The sequence below is a fragment of the Equus caballus genome, chromosome 7 (assembly GCF_041296265.1).
Source record: "Equus caballus isolate H_3958 breed thoroughbred chromosome 7, TB-T2T, whole genome shotgun sequence".
Lineage (NCBI taxonomy): Eukaryota > Metazoa > Chordata > Mammalia > Perissodactyla > Equidae > Equus > Equus caballus.
This window is the reverse complement of record NC_091690.1, coordinates 98,656,386-98,673,791: the sequence shown is the minus strand read 5'-3', so window position 1 is coordinate 98,673,791 and position 17,406 is coordinate 98,656,386. Positions and strand designations below refer to the sequence as shown.

Here is a 17,406-nt window from a genome sequence, read left to right as displayed (position 1 = left end):
TGAACTGATGATTTTTAAAAAATAGATAAAAGCATCATTTTTCCAAGTCTCTCCATTTCACAAAAATAAATGAAAAGAAACCCAGAAGTGCCTACATAGTTGTGTATCCGCACTCAGATTCTTAAAAAATAAAACCTAACATGGTTGACTACTGCTGGGCAAGAGCTAAGGATGCTAGAGAGAAGCCATTCTACTTTGAAGGTTTTTCAAATATCCCACTTCAATGTAGTTACTGGTGTTCAGAGTTTAATTTAGAAGTGAAGAGATTAAGTGGTAAGTACCAACAGCAGAGTTTATTTTCAAGAAAATACCAGCAGATGTCAGCAAAAACTAAGGCAGTGTCACATGAATCTGTACAAGGATGTTAAGCCATTTCTAGCAGTGTAACCCCAAGGAAATAGAAAATCTCTCATTATCCAAGCTTAGTGCATCTAAGACACCTCCGCTTTCTCCATTGTTACTCGAACTGTAATTACCTTTTCGGTGGTGGAAGGGGTAGGAATGAGAGGCCACAGTGGGATCTGATTTTTCAGGGTAGCAACAGCTCTTTCAAAGTGAATTACTCTTTGTTCAACAGAACCCATTTACACCACCAACCAACATTACAACAAACCAAACTATAGACAGCCATCCTGGCTTAAAAAAAAAAAAAAAATCATCTGGTTTACAGAATATTTCACCTCACCCAGGCACTCCAGTACATGCGCAGGAGTTCCGAACATGGAGTATTTGTCAGTAAATGTCTGAGCATGGGGTATTTGTGACTAAATGAAGGTATTTTTGCTGGAGAGAGAATTCATAGTTTTCACCAGCTTCTCACAGGAGTCTTTGACATCCAGAAAGGACCATGGTAGAATTTAGTAAAGTTATATTCTATTAATAAACCAGTCTATATATGTATGTATGTATGTTTCAAAATACATCTGCTAAAAATCCGTTCATCGAATCCACGCCAGGAAGCAGTTGCAGAAGACCATTAAGGCTACAGAACAGCTTGTTAGAACTAGACATGACATTTTAAAAACAGAAGAATCTTGTGTATAATATTCCAAAGGTAAGTAGTTATTTTCTTATATTTGCAAAAGACAAATACGAAAAAGATCTCGTGGGATACCATTTATTTTATTCAAATATACACATGCATTTTACTTTAGCATTTGTGACCAACAGTGTGCGAGACCAATGCTTGTGCCCTTACATCGACTTCTCCACTGGTAGGACCCAAATACAGCAGAAGCTAAGCATTTATTTAACTTTTATTTTTGCTTTTTAGATTAATAGCATTCTAAAACAATTTATCCACCTTGCATCATACTTTTGCAAAATATAAAAAGGATCTAAATTTCATTGTATTCTAAATTTCTGTAATTTTGTATTAAAAACACTAAGTGGACTTGTGATATAACTTTTCCAAAACACAGCTTTATTACAGCCTACTCTAAATCAGATATACCTTTCTCTGTAAACATTCTGCATGCTCATTAAAAATTTGATCTCCTAAATAAGCATAATGAACAAATATTAGCAAAATTGTTCTTCAAGAAATTATCCCTTGAAAAACTTAATTACTACCATCTTTCAAAACTAAGAGAAATGAGCCAGCTCTGATGTGCTCTCACCAGTTTAGTGGCCTGAGTTTGTTTCCCAGGCGCAGAACCACACCACCCATCTGTCAGTCGCTGTGCAGTGGCAGTGGCTCACACACAAGAACTAGGATTTACAACTAGGCTATACAACCATGCACTGGGGCTTTGGGGAGGGGTAAAAAGAAGAGGAAGACTGGCAACAGATGTTCACTCAGGGCCAATCTTTCCCTGCGAACAAACAAAAAAGACAACAGAGAACTGTTCTAAGGAATGCTGAACTACAACAATTTGAATTTTAAAGCCATTTATTCCATTGAAAAGATATTCCTGTTTTAAACAAAAGAATCTAAGATTTTAATTTGTCCCTGTGAAGAGACTAAGCAATATACTAAATCATACTCAGAAGCAACAGCAATGATGGTAGTAATGGCAAGTGAAAAGGTCCAATGATCCTGGAAGTTCAGGTAAAACTGGAGTCTGTGTTTGTATCCTCTGTAACAAAATACTTCCTTAATTCAGAAAAAAAAAATCTAGCATTTGATTTAAGTATATAAGGCTAAAATAGGGGCCGGCCCCATGGCCGAGTGGTTAAGTTCATGCGCTCTGCTTCAGTGGCCCAGGGTTTCACTGGTTTGGATCCTGGGTGCGGACATGGCACCGCTCATCAGGCCACACTGAGGCAGCATCCCACATAGCACAGCCAAGAGGCTCATGACTAGAATACACAATTATCTACTGGGGGGCTGTGGGAAGAAGAATGAAAAAAAAAAAAAAAGAAGATTGGCAATAGTTGTTAGCTCAAGTGCCAATCCTTAAAAAAATCTAAAATATTCTTTTTGCTAGTGCTCTGTTGAAACACATGGATCAAAAAATTGATTAACTGTACTTCTGATAACTACATCAGTGAACGATTATAACTTAAAAATGATATTTAATTTCATGGTTGAAAATGGCATTCCGTCAAAGCAGAACCAGTCATTTTAAACAGACACCAAAATGCACAGGAATAAAAATCAACCTCTACTGGGCAATTTAATCAAATCGGCTCTATAAATTCAGTTTCAATGGCTACAAAATATTTCCAATTGTTGAAAGTTCAGTTGATTAAACTCTATTCAGGGAAAACAAAGCCCCAGTTGAGTGGCAATGTCCTAGGTGATGAAAGATTTTAAACAGAGCGACAGGGAGCTGTCTTAAATAAGAGAAGAAGCGATCATTCGGCCCCACCCTCCTAACGGCACCCGTACAAACTCCAATGTCAAGATTCAACTTCCAGATAACTGATACTGTCTCAGCTACTGCTTCTCAACCTCTTAAAAAAAATTTATTCCTCCCATAAGGAGCTTTATTTAGTCCTTTTAATCCTAATCAACACTTTATAAAATTTCAGTATCACAGATACAATGTATATCTGTGTATGTATTGTGTGTATATCTGTGCTTTATATAGAGAAAGAGTAAGATTTTTACCACCAAGAACAACTTTTCACCAAGAATACATGTTAGAAACAATGAAAAAGGTTTACAGCATTAAAATATTTATTTTTGAAGAGTAAGTGGGGAGAATTGATATATTTTAGCGCTTTGATATGTAGATTATCCCCAAAATAGTTTAACACTCAACCACTTAGTTGCGTCAAAATTAATTTTCCCGGAAGTGGGTACTGTTCTCAGCCACAGGCCATCTTCCTTACAGGGCAGCGTGCGACCACAAAAATGGCCATTCACAGCAATCTTAACCTTCAATGGGGAAAATTATGATTGTTCCGTGAGTTTTAAAAATCTGTCCAAATATTAAAAACTCTTATTGTCAGTTATAAATGTAAAAGAAACTGAAAAAATTGTAAAAGGTATTTTAGGACAACATAACTTAAAACATTAGAATCACTGAGAATTTAGAGTGCTATCTCATTGTAAAAAGCTAATCAAGACTAGTTTGAACAGTACTTGCCTTCTGTTTTGGTGAAATAACCTACAATGCATAGCGTCTTTTCTGTACCATGGCCAACTGTCATGCTCCTTTATCTCTGGATGAGCTTCCACCAAGGCCTGCGACATTTCTGCGACCCCTCTAATGTGGGGGTCTCACCCTCACGGCCTCTGGGACATGCTCACCCTTTTCATCACCACCACTCCCCTCCTTCCGATGGTGAGTCTGCCTTCCCTGAGCCCCCTGCTGCCCTGCCAGGGCCTCTAGGACAGCAGGGCCAAAGCCCCATGTCAGCGATTTCTTCCGCACCTCCAGTTTTGGTCAAATCTCCCTTCTGGTGCTATCATTTTTCATTTCTTTGCTGCACTTTCATATTTCTTGGCCAGGTTTTATCTACTTTTGTAAAATGTCACATGGGTGACAAAGAGACAACACACTCTGTGCTTTGCTGTCTGGGAATACGCTGAGTAGCAGACGTGCGGCCCATCACCGGCAGAGTCTGAGAGGAGGACGGGACTGGTCCCGGTCCTGAAGCACATCTGCTACTCACACAGTGACCGGCACACGGAAGAGCCCGCAGGGGGTTTGCACGTCACGTAATTACAGTCCATACACTGTGGTGGCTGAGACTCGAACTGTGCTCTCAGGGCACTGGTGTCATTTACCTAAATCACTGCCATCGAGACTTGTGGACGGGGAACTGTGCAAACTGAGGAATGCCTAGAGCCTACTTTTTACAGTGACCCTGACAGGCTTAGGGCTGACTGCTGAGGAAGGGCCCACCTGAATTCACATCCAATAATGAAGGCTAAAGCCCCCAAACGCAACGAACGCACGCTGAGGCATGCAGCGTCTTCGAATTTCTGTCACTGGGCAATCAACTTCAAAATGTAGCTGAGAATGGAAGAATTTTAGAACCAGAGAAGGGCCTGCAAAGATCCGTAACTTGATGCCACAGATTAGCCAGCGTGTTTGTTATGAATGATCTCCCCTCCTTCAATCTCGATCTGCTCATACAGCCACTTGCGGTCGCAGCGGCACTCGGCGCCGCACTTGGTGGAGCCGCAGGCGGGACAGGCGTAGAAGCAGCCGAGGCAGTCCTCGTCCAGGCAGTCGCAGAGGTCCATGCCGCTGAGGATCAGCAGGCCCTGGCCGTCGTAGACCTTGCTCTTCGCTGGTATCACCTGTCTGGACAGCAAGATACAAGTGAGCCACACCTCAAAAGTACACCATTTCCAAACCAAAGACGAGGTAATGAAAGCAATTTAAGGAGACGAAGTGTTTTGAATGAAGGCTGAAGTCCTGCCAAACGGCTATGTAACTTCCAGACACAAGGCTGCTCTAGTTAGGAGGACACGCGCGCCACGTGGGCAGACAGAGCCCTCACTGAAGCTCCGAGACCAACCCGGGAAGCAGGGTCTGCTCTCGGGTCCACTCGGAAGCGCGTTCAGCCGAGGCTGGCTGGTCAGTACGCCGCGTTTCACGGGCGGTTAGTCTCTTCACTGCTTTGTGAACAGTTTTATTTTGAGGACGGTATACCACCCTATTGATTTTTATATTGTAATCAATCTGTCTCTTGTTCTTTAATGGACTCTAGCAAATCTGGCCTAAAAACACTTGAATGACTCAATGGAATAAATGACAGATGGAATAAATGGCATAGCTAGAATATTGTGAATGATTACACTAAGCTTTGTCAGTTTACATTTTACAAATGGTCAATTTAAAATGTCATATTCTAAACAATTTAGTTTCCTCGTTCATTCTGTTGATTGTACCATAACTGTTTCTATTTCACACATGTAAAAAATAAAAAGCAACCCCGCATTCTAATAACCCTCACTTTTTAGCTGTCAAAGAGCAGAGACACACCAATTACATAGTATTGATGCTTTTCAAAAAAGTGAATTACTTTAATTCTAAGTACTAAATTTTAATTTTCATGCCAAAAGTTATTTTCTTGTTCACTTTACTGATACTTTCTTAGAAACAAATTTTTAGAGTTCAAAGGGATGCCTTAATTTCATGAGGCCCTCAGAGGTTTTACCAATTTCAGATTATCCAATTTAAAATATTCACCCAGAAAATTCAACACGTCAGAGAAAGATGGGCAAAGGAGACAGGAAGCAGCAAGTCAGCGTGTGCCTTACGTAAGCAGGGCCTACCTGTCTGAGCCGGCGGGCGCGCTCTTCGTGAGCCTTCTTTTCTCTCTTTTGCCAGTTTCTGGGGCAAGCTCCGTCTGCTTTCCTGGGTTTGCAAACTGCAGCGACCTCAAAGCCTTAGCAGTTCTTCCCTGAATAAAGGCAGACAAAATCATCAACTCAATCTCGACGTCAGACCACAGGCAGATTAGCACTTCACTGGATGTGGATCCAGACTATTCCTTAACCCGGAAGACAGTCTGGAACCCACAAAACAGACAAAAAAGGTTCTAGAGCACAAGTGCAACGAAACTTACAGGGTCTGGACCAAACTCAAAGCGTACGGGTCAACTTCCCTACACCACTTTCAGGATCTAGGTTCAGTCTCTGGCACGTTGGGCGGGGGACGCGTGGAAACAGCCAACGTGGCGAGGAAGCAGAAAAGCCGCATCCACCCGCTGGCACGCGACTGACGTTCCCAACAGTGGCCCTGAGTCCTTAAGAAAACGTTCTATTATTATTACGTATGTTTTTAAAAACAGAAGTAATATGGTTCCAAGTTCTGAAAGAGTATTACAATCTTTTAAAAAGCTTTGGCAGGGGCCAGCCTGGTGGCACAGTGGTTAAGTTTGCATGTTCCGCTTCGGCGGCCCGGGGTTAACTGGTTCGAATCCCAGGTGCGGACATGGCACCGCTTGGCACGCCATGCTGTGGCAGGTGTCCTACATATAAAGTAGAGGAAGATGGGCATGGATGTTAGCTCAGGGCCAGTCTTCCTCAGCAAAAAGAGGGGGATTGGCAGCAGATGTTAGCTCAGGGCTAATCTGCAAAAGAAAAAAAAAAGCTTTGGTAAAATAAAGTTTTGATGGTTAAGGATTTAAGTTCATTACTTGGGGGAGAAAACTTTATGTGATACATTTCATGAGAGCAACAGATAAATAAAGTGAAAAAGACATCTACAGTGACAGAAGCAAGCACCTTGGGGACCTCAAGGTAACTCTGGACCCTGGAGATCTGCCTCTGAGGGGAGTGCAAAAGGAAAGCACTATATGGGGCCAACCCACAGCCATGTGGTTAAAGTTCCATGTGCTCTGCTTCGGTGGCCCTGCTTCAAAGGTTTGGATCCTGGGAGCTGACCTACTCCACTTAGCCATGCTGTGGGGGTGACCCACATACAAAATAGAGTAAAACTGGCATAGCTGTTAGCTCATAGCTAGTCTTCTTCAAGCCAAAAAAAGAGGACTGCCAACAGATGTTAGCTCAGGGCGAATCTTCCTCACACACACACAAAAAAAGAAAAGCACTACATATAATTAGTATTTTAATTAGGTTTATTAATATAACGAAAAGGAGAAAATCAAGAAAAATATCCCAGCAGCAAGAATTATAAATCAGTTATAAACAGAAGTTTTGAGAAGTGCTCCTATGACACACTTGCCCTTATTCTACACCAAAGACAGCATTATGAAATCTTCAGCTGTTCTGATACGGTTACATAATCTGACTGACGCTCTGTGAATACGAAAGAGTTATAAAATATTTAATACTTACAATGTAACAATGCCTGCTTTTTGACCACAAGGAGGCCTAAAATTAGCCTTGACCATACCAAGCAAGAATTCAGAGCTAGAAGCAAAGGAAGCTCATGAGCATCTTAAAAACCCCAACAAGAATGGGACAGTGCCAAAGAAGAAAGAAAGGCTGAAATAGTTACTGCAAGTCGCTTCTCTGACGTTCCTTTTAAATCACTAATTTTCAAGTTCTTCATAAAAAGGGAAATTGATCCTGCTTTATAGACCGTAGCTGGCTGGCATGTCCCACTGAGTTACTTTGGTATCAGAAGAGAAACTAAGACAGTTAAGTCCCGGCTTTGCCAGAACATTCTAAAGGTTACTCTTACTGTCTTAGCACTAGGATTCGTAGCTCAAGAGTCTCAGGCATATTATGTTACTCCTTTCCCAAACCTATCTTCTTTATTATCCAATCTGGGTATACGGAAATATTTAGAAAGACCATTTATTTTCACTTCCCTAACTTTATCTTTACTGCATGCTAATTAGTATAATAAAGAATAAAGTAGATGTGATTTCCTTATAGCTAAACAACCCCACACTGCAGAAATAACACAGCAGAAAAAATGACTACTCTACATACGTCTGAGTCAGGCTTTCTCCTTTGCCGGTCTTCAGAGTCGACATCCACACTTCCGTTGATTATCTGTGTGCACTTCGGACAGAGCTTCCAACCGGGCACAAGCTGTCTACCAAATTTCGCACTCAGAAAAGTGGCATCATCTAAGTCAATTACATGCAAATTCTTTTTGGCTAGTTTTTTGTGGATGTTAAATGGGTCACAACATGACTTCTGCAAATCCTCAAATCTGTCAATGTAGATTTTTGCATGATGGAAGCAAATTGTATTGTTCCCAGAAAGTGTCATTCCAGTTCTAAGCTGAAGTAAAAGCATATCATTTGATGACAATTCCTGCAAAGTCTTGAAACCTGTGTGACGAGTATAGTAGGTTTTATGGCACTCATTCGTGGTACGGAGCTGGACTCCCACGGAACACGGATCCATCATTTTTGATTCTAGCCAACTTCTGCTTGATTTGGTCTTGAGAGCTCTCTGTTAGGTCATATGCTGGTCGCCCTAGAGAAAGAGCAGAGTCAGATTTGAGCTGCACTTTTTATCTGGGAAACTGAAAAACCACTTGATAAAATTCAATGCCTGTTTAAAAGAAAGAAAACCCTTAGCAAGCAAGCAATAGAAAAGTATTTACCAAAAGCCTAGAATAAACGTTATGAAATTTAATCCTAGAACATTAGAAGCATTCTCTTAAAGCTAGAATTCCACAAGAACACCTGCTATCAAAATAAACATGGAAATATATCATGGGGAGTCTGACTACAGTAATATGCCAACACTCCAGGAATTTATTTATGAGTTCAATTCTACTCCAATCAAAATCCCCCCAAGGCATTCCAACCACTCCCCTCGGAGGCTAGCAAGCTGGTTTACGTGGAAGAGTAAAGGTCCAAGAAAACCAAGATAATCTTGGGAGAAAACCAGACATTTATTTTCTATAAAGCTATTAGTATTAAAACAGTGTGGTATTGGTATAACATGGACAAACAGATCCATGAAAAGATGGGGGCTCGGTGTGTAACGTGTTGTTATAAATCAATGGGTGTTACACATTAATGGGAAAAGGATTTAATGAAAGATGCTTGGATACCAGCTAACCATATGGAAAAGGACAGAATATGATCTCTTTCTCACAAAGACTCAATTCCAGAAGGAGCAAAGAACTAAAATGAAAAAACCCATAAAAATGTTTACAAGAACACATAGAAGAGTGTGACACAGGGACGGAGAAGAATTTCTCAGACAGGAAAGCACATATCAAAGGAAAAGACGGATTCATTTGATTATACGGCAAAATTAAACATTTCTGTATAACTCTAGAGAAAAAAGAGCACACTTGAAGGCTGTTGTTAGGATTATTATCCCAAATATATGTAAAAAATCCTGACTTCTACAAATCAGCTAGAAAATGACAAAGAACCCATTAGAAAACTAAATCAATATAAACAGGAAATTCACCGAGGAAGCGAACAAAAAAGCCAATAAACAGATCAAAGATGTTCAACCCCACAGTTATCAGGAAAATGTAAATTAAATATCATTTCTCAGACATTTTCTCAAAAATTAAAAAAATCTGATAAACTAGTGCTGGCTAAAATGTGGCCAACTCTTAACATGCTTCTTATGTATTGGTAGGAATGCAAATTGTTGCAACTCCTTTAGAATGTCTTTGGCAATTTCTCTCAAAAGTGAAGAAGTGCACACCCTAGAACCTTGCACTTTCAGTTCTAGGTGTCTGTGCTAGAGAAATTATGTCCCCTATGAGCACAAGTCATAAGCAAGGACTTCCAGCAAACACTGCTTTTTTCTAATTTTTAGGACCATTAGCCCTTAGCTAACATCCATGCCCATCTTTCTCTACTTTATACGTGGGATTCCTGTCACAGCATGGCTTGACAAGTGGTGCGTAGGTCTGCACCTGGGATCTGAACCTGCAAACCCTGGGTCATGGAAGTGGAGCGCACGAACTTAACTGCTGCACTATCAGGCTGGCCCCAGCATTCACTGCTTTTGACAGTAAAAAACTGGAAATAACCTAATTGTAAAGGATAAGAAATTGTGGGTTACTCATTCGGGGACTCCTACAGGACAGCTAAGATGAATTAAACTGTGTGAATTATATGTATTAACATGGATAAATCTCAAAGACAATCTTAGGTGAAAAAAGTTGCAAAAGGATAAATAGTATATCATTTATGGAAAAAAACACACAGAATAGTATCTAGTCTATGGATGAAAATACGAATACATACTAAAATCTACATGAGAGTAAGAAATCCCAATGTGCGCCTGCCTCTGAGGAGGAAGGCACTTTTTTGGGAGATATTTACAGAAGATAAGGCTTGGTGGCATGTACACAAGCGTTTCATTACTTTCCATACTTCCTATTTGGAATTTTTCATGATTAAATATTTCTGAAAACAAACACAAAAACTTAGTTGAATTCTTAACAGGAGATTAAAAAAACTGCAATCACTAGGAGAAAAACTGCTGTTGAAAACAGACGTGGACCATTGAAATCTGGTGGTGGCAAGGTATTAAAAAATCTAGGATTCCGCAATCTTGCAAGGGTTTTTACAAGTTTTGCTCTACGTTTAAAAACTGGTTAGAAATCTAAGGCGCTTTCTGAGGTGTTTTCTGCAGAGAGAAACTGTCAACAGTAGAATCATATGCAAAGACAAGACTCTGGTCTCACATGACAAAAAATGATGAATAAATACATATATTTATGTTTAATTAACATACTAAGTTAAAAAAGTTGAAAAAAGTACAATTTAAAGTGTAAAAAAAGAACATTTTAATGTAAAATTTTTAAAGCTGATTAAAACAGAGTATATTTATCTTCTTTTATTCTATATTAATCAACTTTTAAAACTTAACTGCCAAGTATAGGTCCCAGTCGCATCACATAAAATGGTCTGTATGATACAAATAATTACATTTCTTTAAACAGAAAAGTGGGTTAAAATGAATTAGGGAGTGGAGAAAGAGGAAGCCAGAGATACGGTTACGCCACACCACCAGCTATGCTGCGCTGCACCGTAGCAGACACGGGATGCACATCTGGCTCTGACCTTTCTTAACAGTCAGTACAAAGAAGGAAACCCGATGAGCATCGTCCAGCACCTTAGGGAAACTGCTAATGCTTAGTGTCTCATTAAAGCCACAGATTCCTTCGATTTGTAGGTAACTGTCACCAGTTTGAAGCCACTCATCTATAATAGGGTAGGACATAAAACTAGCTCTTAGCAGTCAAAGACTCGAGCTACCCTGACCATATTTGATAGGAAAAGTATTTTGTGACTCAGGAAACTTATTTTGGAAATCCTGTCTGTCCACAGTAACATTTTTACCCATTAGGGAACTCTTTCCCCTGGCTACGGGGCCTTCTGTTCCTTTATTTTCCTTCAATTTTGGCTAAATTACTACACAGCTCACAAGAGTTTATTAGCAGACTCTGCAAGTTGTGCCGCTGAAGTTGAATACCTCCTTCTAAGTGATCTTAGACTCTCTTGGAAACACAACTGATTAACTCCTATTAAACCAATTTTCCTGGTAAGTATTTGCTTGGACATCTTCCACAACAGTATCAATTCTTTTATTAACCTTAAACTACGATGGACCTGGACTCTTAGCTGGAGAGCGTAGAGCTGAATTTTTTGCTTCAAGAGAGCCATGCCCCTATCAGTCTTTGAAAACATCCCCTTCTGGTAAACAGTGGCCTCCAAACATTTGGAGTTCCTGTACACTTCTGAGTACTATAATTTTGGGAGGAACACTTGAAGGAATTAAGCTGCCTGCACACATACTATTTTCTAAGCAGCCATCCCTCAGGTGTCAGTGTGAAGTTAGAATTATTTGCTCCTGGAGTCGCCAGGTAAAATACAGGATGCCCAGTTACATTTGAATTTTAGATAAGGTACAAAATAATTTTCATTTTAATTATGTGCCAAATATTGCTAGAAAGCAATTCACTGTTTGTCTGAAATTCAGATGTAACTGGGCATGCTGTATTTCTATTTCTAATTCTCACCACCTCATTTACGTTACACTTTTGGGCATCTTCCAGTAAGCAGACAGCTTTCTTCGGTGCCAGTGTCACATGCTCCCCCTCACCTGCTATTAAAGGAAGCCTGAGCTCCCTGTGACCAAATGGCCGGACCTGCTCCGTTTAAAATGAACCTATCCTGTCCGACAGGAGAGAAACTGCCAGTTGCAGTAGAAACTAAATTTACACACTGATTAACACTCAACGGCACCCTGGTCGCACTCACTCGAGTGAAACGTCGTGGTCACAGCGTGCACACGTGCGGACGCGGTTTCCCGCCGCAAGTCTGGGCTGGTGGGCTCCCCACCCGCGAGGCTGCGGCGCAGGCGGGGGGCTCCGGGGCACAGCACTTCCGGCAGCAATCCTGCAAGGCGACCGCCGGCCTCCTAAAAATGACACTCTCCAGCTGCTCCTCCCCTTTGTCTCCCCCAGTGTCCTCCTTTCTGTCCTCCTCCCGGAAGCTCCAATTCTGCTGGAAAGCCTTTGGATCTGTTTCCTAGCAACTGTTTCCTCCGCTCACTTTCGCCCGTGTCCTGGCAACGTGGCACACGATGTTGACTTATTTTCTTGCAGCGGCAGTCCGGCAGCTTCGTGTTGCTCCCTGAACCTGATGCACGGTGCTACGTTCTTCTGTAATCACCATCTGACACCTTCTCTAATTAGCCGCCAGAAATGCACTACCACTTACTGTCCAGGGACCAGTGCTGGCAGGAGCTGGGAACTTGCTCGAAATGCAGTGTCTTGGTCTGGGCTCCAGACCCACTGAATAAGAATCTGCATTTGAAAAAAGATCCCCAGGTAATTCATAAGCACACTGCAGTTTGAGATGCACTGCTTCAGGCAATTCAATCAAAAAAATATATTTACTACACATCTATATTTATACTGCATATCAAAAAGAGTAAGAAACACACACGCAGACCTGTACTTGCCTTCTAGGAGGCCTGACGCTGGGGAAGATGACCAGGGAGGGCAGCTGTAGATCTGATCCAACAGGCCCAGAGAGCAACACCTGCTCCGAGGGAGACGGCACTGCTGAGAGCACAGACTGCAGGGTTCTCCTGCTCTCATTGCAGGGGGCTCTGAATCTTTCTGTGCCTTTCAGCTACTTTACAACCAACTACCATTGACGACTGACAGCGGCGCAGCACAACTCTCGTGCCCCCTGTAAACTCCTCCCGGTGGGGGTTCAGCTGATGCCTGGCCTCACTGGGAAGACAGTTTGCCTCCATTTGCTCATTTATTTCACTATTGGAGATCGACAACTGAGTCTGTTCCTGATTGTCATTTGAACTGGTTAAAACAGCATAATTTTATATCTGCGTGAAAGTCATGACTTTACTTGTCCCTATTTTTGTGGAAAATTGTCTTTTAACACAGGAAAAGATTAATTTGCTCCAGCCAGTCACTTTGACTTGTATAATCCCTCGTATTCCTTATAGAAGAAAAAAAAATTCTGCTTCTTATGGGATAATATACATAAAACCCGTAAATGTGTTCATTTAGAGCTGATTAAGTTAGATTAGTCCCCTTCCCCCTGGGCCCTCAACCCTTTTAGGAACCTTTTACTACGGTACAGCTGAAATCCTGGTCTTAAAAAAAAAAAAAGTACTTAAACTTTCAAACTACACCTAGTGATGTAGGATTTACAAGTACTAACACTTATTTAATTCCTGCATGAGTCAACGGGTCACCTAAGGCCTTCTGCTACAGATGTCTGGATGAATTTTATTTGTATATTTCATAATTTTCCATTTGAAATAGCAAAAATGCCTTTTGACAAGTTGACTTTGACCTGAGACTGTGCATCCGGTTCTTCAAGAGCCATAGTTAAGGAAATCCTCTTACTCTTCTCCATATGGTTCTATAAGACTCAAAAATGCCCCTTGTTTGCCTATTACCTGGACAAAGACCCTCCAAATTCCCATTCTTTGCCTCATTTATGACTTTAAGAATGATAGCTGAGCTGCTTGTCCCACTGAACAATCGAAACAAAGCTGCTTGTTAAGCACTTCAAGTTTCCCTCCTTTCTGAGGTCCCCGAGCCTTGGCCTCCCCTCAGCCAGAACCGTCACGCATGCCCTCTGGAGAACAGGCTGGCCAGGGCAAGACATTCTGGAACCTGCACTCCCATCAAGCAGCTCTGTCCTGGCGCTGCTTACTCCTTCCTGGAGACGCCGGGGGATCCTCTGGTTAGACTGCTCCCCGGTGCAGCAGCCCCTTCTTGCCTGTGCAGTAACTCTTGCAAATAAAGTCTCTCCTTACTAACTCTGGGTTTGTTTTTTTATTTGACATTTTCTTTAAAAAACCCTGCATTTTGGACTGTTTCTTGTCTTAGGATTGTCAACACCTGAGCGCCTAGATACAGGACATTTTGCGATTCTAGGATTAACATGTAACAATTTTACAGCACTCCCAGAAGAGTCGAGAAAGAATGAAATAAGTCTAGAGTAGACTTTTCGGAACCCTTTTACTTCCTTAGGTAGTAAACGAAAGCATCTGCTCCTCACAGGTCTTGAACATTGCCAGTGAAGGGAATAAGCTTTAAGTATTATCTCCTGCTACCCGTCACCAAACTATAAGGCAGACAGGCGAGACGGATTGAAGACTGAGCCAAATCCAGCAAGGCCATGATGCTGGCAGGCCTTCCTAATAACATAAGTCCAGGACATTACCCCAGGGCGCGTGCAGGACTTAAGGCAGGACACCCACCCCTGCTGCCAGTAACAAAACAATAGCAGAGGGAGGTGGGGATTAAAAAGGGAACTCATTTTTTTCCTTCCCAAAATTTTTAGGAGAGATGTGGCAATATATGCTCCAATACGTCGATTTCTCTTAATACAGCTTTTTAGTTTGTTACCAGTCTCCTAATTAGTGAGGAAAAAAAGCATGAAGAGGAAATTTAACCAAACAAGACATTTACGGAATTTTTAGGCCAACTTATAAGAATCTTTCCCTTTCATGAAAAATGCCTTGGGGCGGGGGTGGAGTATAAGGTCTTATGATTTATAAGGCATTTTCTCAGGTTCTATCTTACTTAACGAAAATAAAATAATTTCATCTACCCCTAGTATGTGAATCAGCAGCTTTAATCATGGCACACACACACAGGTCATGCCTCTGGCCACTTTCCGTGCCCATTAAATTAAACTCCAAACGCTTACTACCTACGCTGTGTGTGAACGGGCACTAACGGAAGGCAGAAAGAGCCAAGAGGAGACAGTCTCGATCCTTAAGATCCAGGCCCAGCAAGAAACGAAAAGAGAATTTAAAATAAGAATACAGTCCACAGGGCCACTTCAACATTTCGTTCCACGGCCTGCAGTTAGCAAGAGTTGGGTCCAGCGCCCAGCACAATCGTGGCCTCACCCACAACAGCTCCGAGGGGAGAACTGTCCCCCGTTTATAGAGAAGGAAACCGAGGCTTAGAGCTCCAGCTACCACGCCTAGCCCGTGCCTGATACCACACTCAAGGATTCACTGAATGAATTAAAACACCAAACCTAACTTTACTGCCTATGAAGAATCCCTCTTAAATCGCCCTAAGGATTTACTCCGGGCTCGCCCAATGCACGCCCTCGGATTCCCTAAGGCTTTGCGCCGTGTGCCCTCGGGGCATTTCTGAACAATTCAGCTAAACCTTCCAGGTTTCTACAACCCAGCTGCAAACTGTCTCTCGTCCTCTGTAGAGAAGGGAAGAGGCATTTCAACGAAGACAGGTGTTTCCAGGCCACCAGGAATGACCAAAAGCTTCGCTCACTCTACCTCATTCTGCACGTGGCCCAAGCTGTCAGAACACCTGTCAACACGAGGTATGCACAGTAAGTGACTGCGCACCCGAACTGGAAGCGTGTGCTGAAAACACGTGCCCGCCTTCCCGGGAAACAGTCCGCACCCAGGGACCGGCGGTCCCCGCCCCAAAGGCCGCAGGCTCCAGGGCGGACGCGGCACCCGCGAGGCTCGCGCCTCCGTCCTTCCAGCGTCCTCCCCGCGCGGGCACCCCTGCCCTACCCTCCAAGACAGGCCGGAGCCGCCGTCCCCTCCGGCTGGGCCTCCCCCGCACTGCGCCAGGGGCCGGTGCTCGGCGTCTGCACCCTCGGGGGACCCAACCGGCCCTCGGCCCGCGAGCTCAGCGCTGGAGGGCAGGCGCGACTCGAGGCTCGCTCTGGCCCCGGACACAGACTCCGCGGCGGGCCGCGTCCCGGTGTCACCGGCCCGGGCGCGGCCGCAGGCCCCGGGCTCCCGCCACCAGAACCCGGCCTGCCGGTCCCCGCGTCCCCAGCCCCACACAGTGCTGAGCCCCCGCGATCGCGGGTGCGGGCCCGGCCTCCCGCCTCAGGCCGCAGCGATCCGGTCAGAGGCAGGGAAACCGCGAGGCGGCGGGAGCCCCGCTCGGCGCGACAGGCCCACCACAGCCCCGGGCCCGGCCTCCACGGCCACGACCCGACCGCGCCGGGCCCGCCCGGAGGGCCGCGCACCGCAGGGAACAGCCGGGGACCCGCACACGCCCACGCCCAGCTCCGGGACCGCCGACACCTCCTGCCCCCCGCCCAGAGCCCGCCGACCCCCTACCTACGCGGCGCTCCCCTCGCCGGCGTCGGCAGCTCGGCGACCCGGCGGCCGACTTCCGCTCCTCCCCACCACCACTGAGGGCACGGCGGGCGAGGCTAGAGAGGCCCAGGGCCACCACAGAGAGGGCCGGGGGAGCCTAGAGCGGAGCCGCCGCGTCCGGACGGAAGGGGCGGGGCCCCGCGGACATCCCTGACGCCGAGAGATGACGTTGCTCAGAGGCCGCCGGGGACGCCGTCTGTCCCGCGGCTGGAGTGGAGGTTGGGCTGCGCGCCCGTGTGTGAGAGTTGTTTGTCCTCGCCCGGCCGTCCTGAGCGTGGGTGGCAGCCGGCGGCTCCCGCGACCCGGCCCTCGTCGAAGGCCTCAGTGTGCTCCTCGGGCGGGAGAGGCGACCTGATGCGGGGCGGGGTGCACGTCGGGTCCCTTTCCCGCGGCTCGCCGCCGGCGCTCACGGCGGGTCGCCCGTGGGGGGCTCTGCAGCGCCGGGGCGCGGCCGGCGTCGGACCTGGGGGACACACAGGCAGAGCCCTGGGGGCTGACCAGCCGAGCGGTGGTGGGAAGCCGGGCTGCGCACGCCTCCCGGAGGTGGTCTCCTCCGCGCCGCCCGCTGGGCTGCCCCGTCCTGGGCCAGGGAGGGAGAAGGGGAGCGGGACGGACGACCCCAGAGCCGCGTCTGCAGCGGGGCGCCTGCGGTGGTGCTGGTACTCGCTTGTGGCTGGCACAATAACGGGGAGGGTTATCCTGCTTTCCAAGAGGCCGCGGACCGGCGGGAGGGACAGGAGCGAGCAGTTAGAGCAGGACGGGGGGCACGTGCGGAGCGGGCGTCCGGGGGCCGCTGCTCGGCCTGCGCCCCGTGGGAGCTGGCGGGCGCCTGTCCTGGAGGAGACGGGCCCCCAGACCCAGTCCGATGTCGGGGGCATCGCAGGGCCGGTGCGCACGTGCTCCGCGAAGCTGGGCTGCGAGGGCGGCCAGGGGCCCGGGGACGCTGG

General features: G+C 45.2%; 1 protein-coding gene across 5 annotated transcripts; it reads right to left on the bottom strand.

Moving 5' to 3' along the window:
• Positions 1-1,103: 1,103 nt before the first annotated feature.
• On the bottom strand, positions 1,104-16,714 carry ARL14EP (ADP ribosylation factor like GTPase 14 effector protein). Of its 5 annotated transcripts, none has more exons than XM_070273497.1 (5): positions 16,421-16,491; positions 12,076-12,623; positions 7,811-8,305; positions 5,681-5,808; positions 1,104-4,703 (listed from the first exon to the last, which is right to left on the bottom strand). In XM_070273497.1, the coding sequence occupies exons 3-5, from the start codon at positions 8,234-8,236 to the stop codon at positions 4,475-4,477; spliced, it is 783 nt and encodes a 260-aa protein (XP_070129598.1). In that variant the 5' UTR covers positions 8,237-8,305; positions 12,076-12,623; positions 16,421-16,491; the 3' UTR covers positions 1,104-4,474. The 5 variants fall into 5 exon arrangements, with proteins under 5 accessions (XP_070129598.1, XP_070129597.1, XP_070129599.1 ...); XM_070273496.1 differs by having other exon boundaries at positions 16,425-16,491; XM_070273498.1 differs by lacking the exon at positions 16,421-16,491 and adding an exon at positions 12,782-15,838.
• Positions 16,715-17,406: the final 692 nt, after the last annotated feature.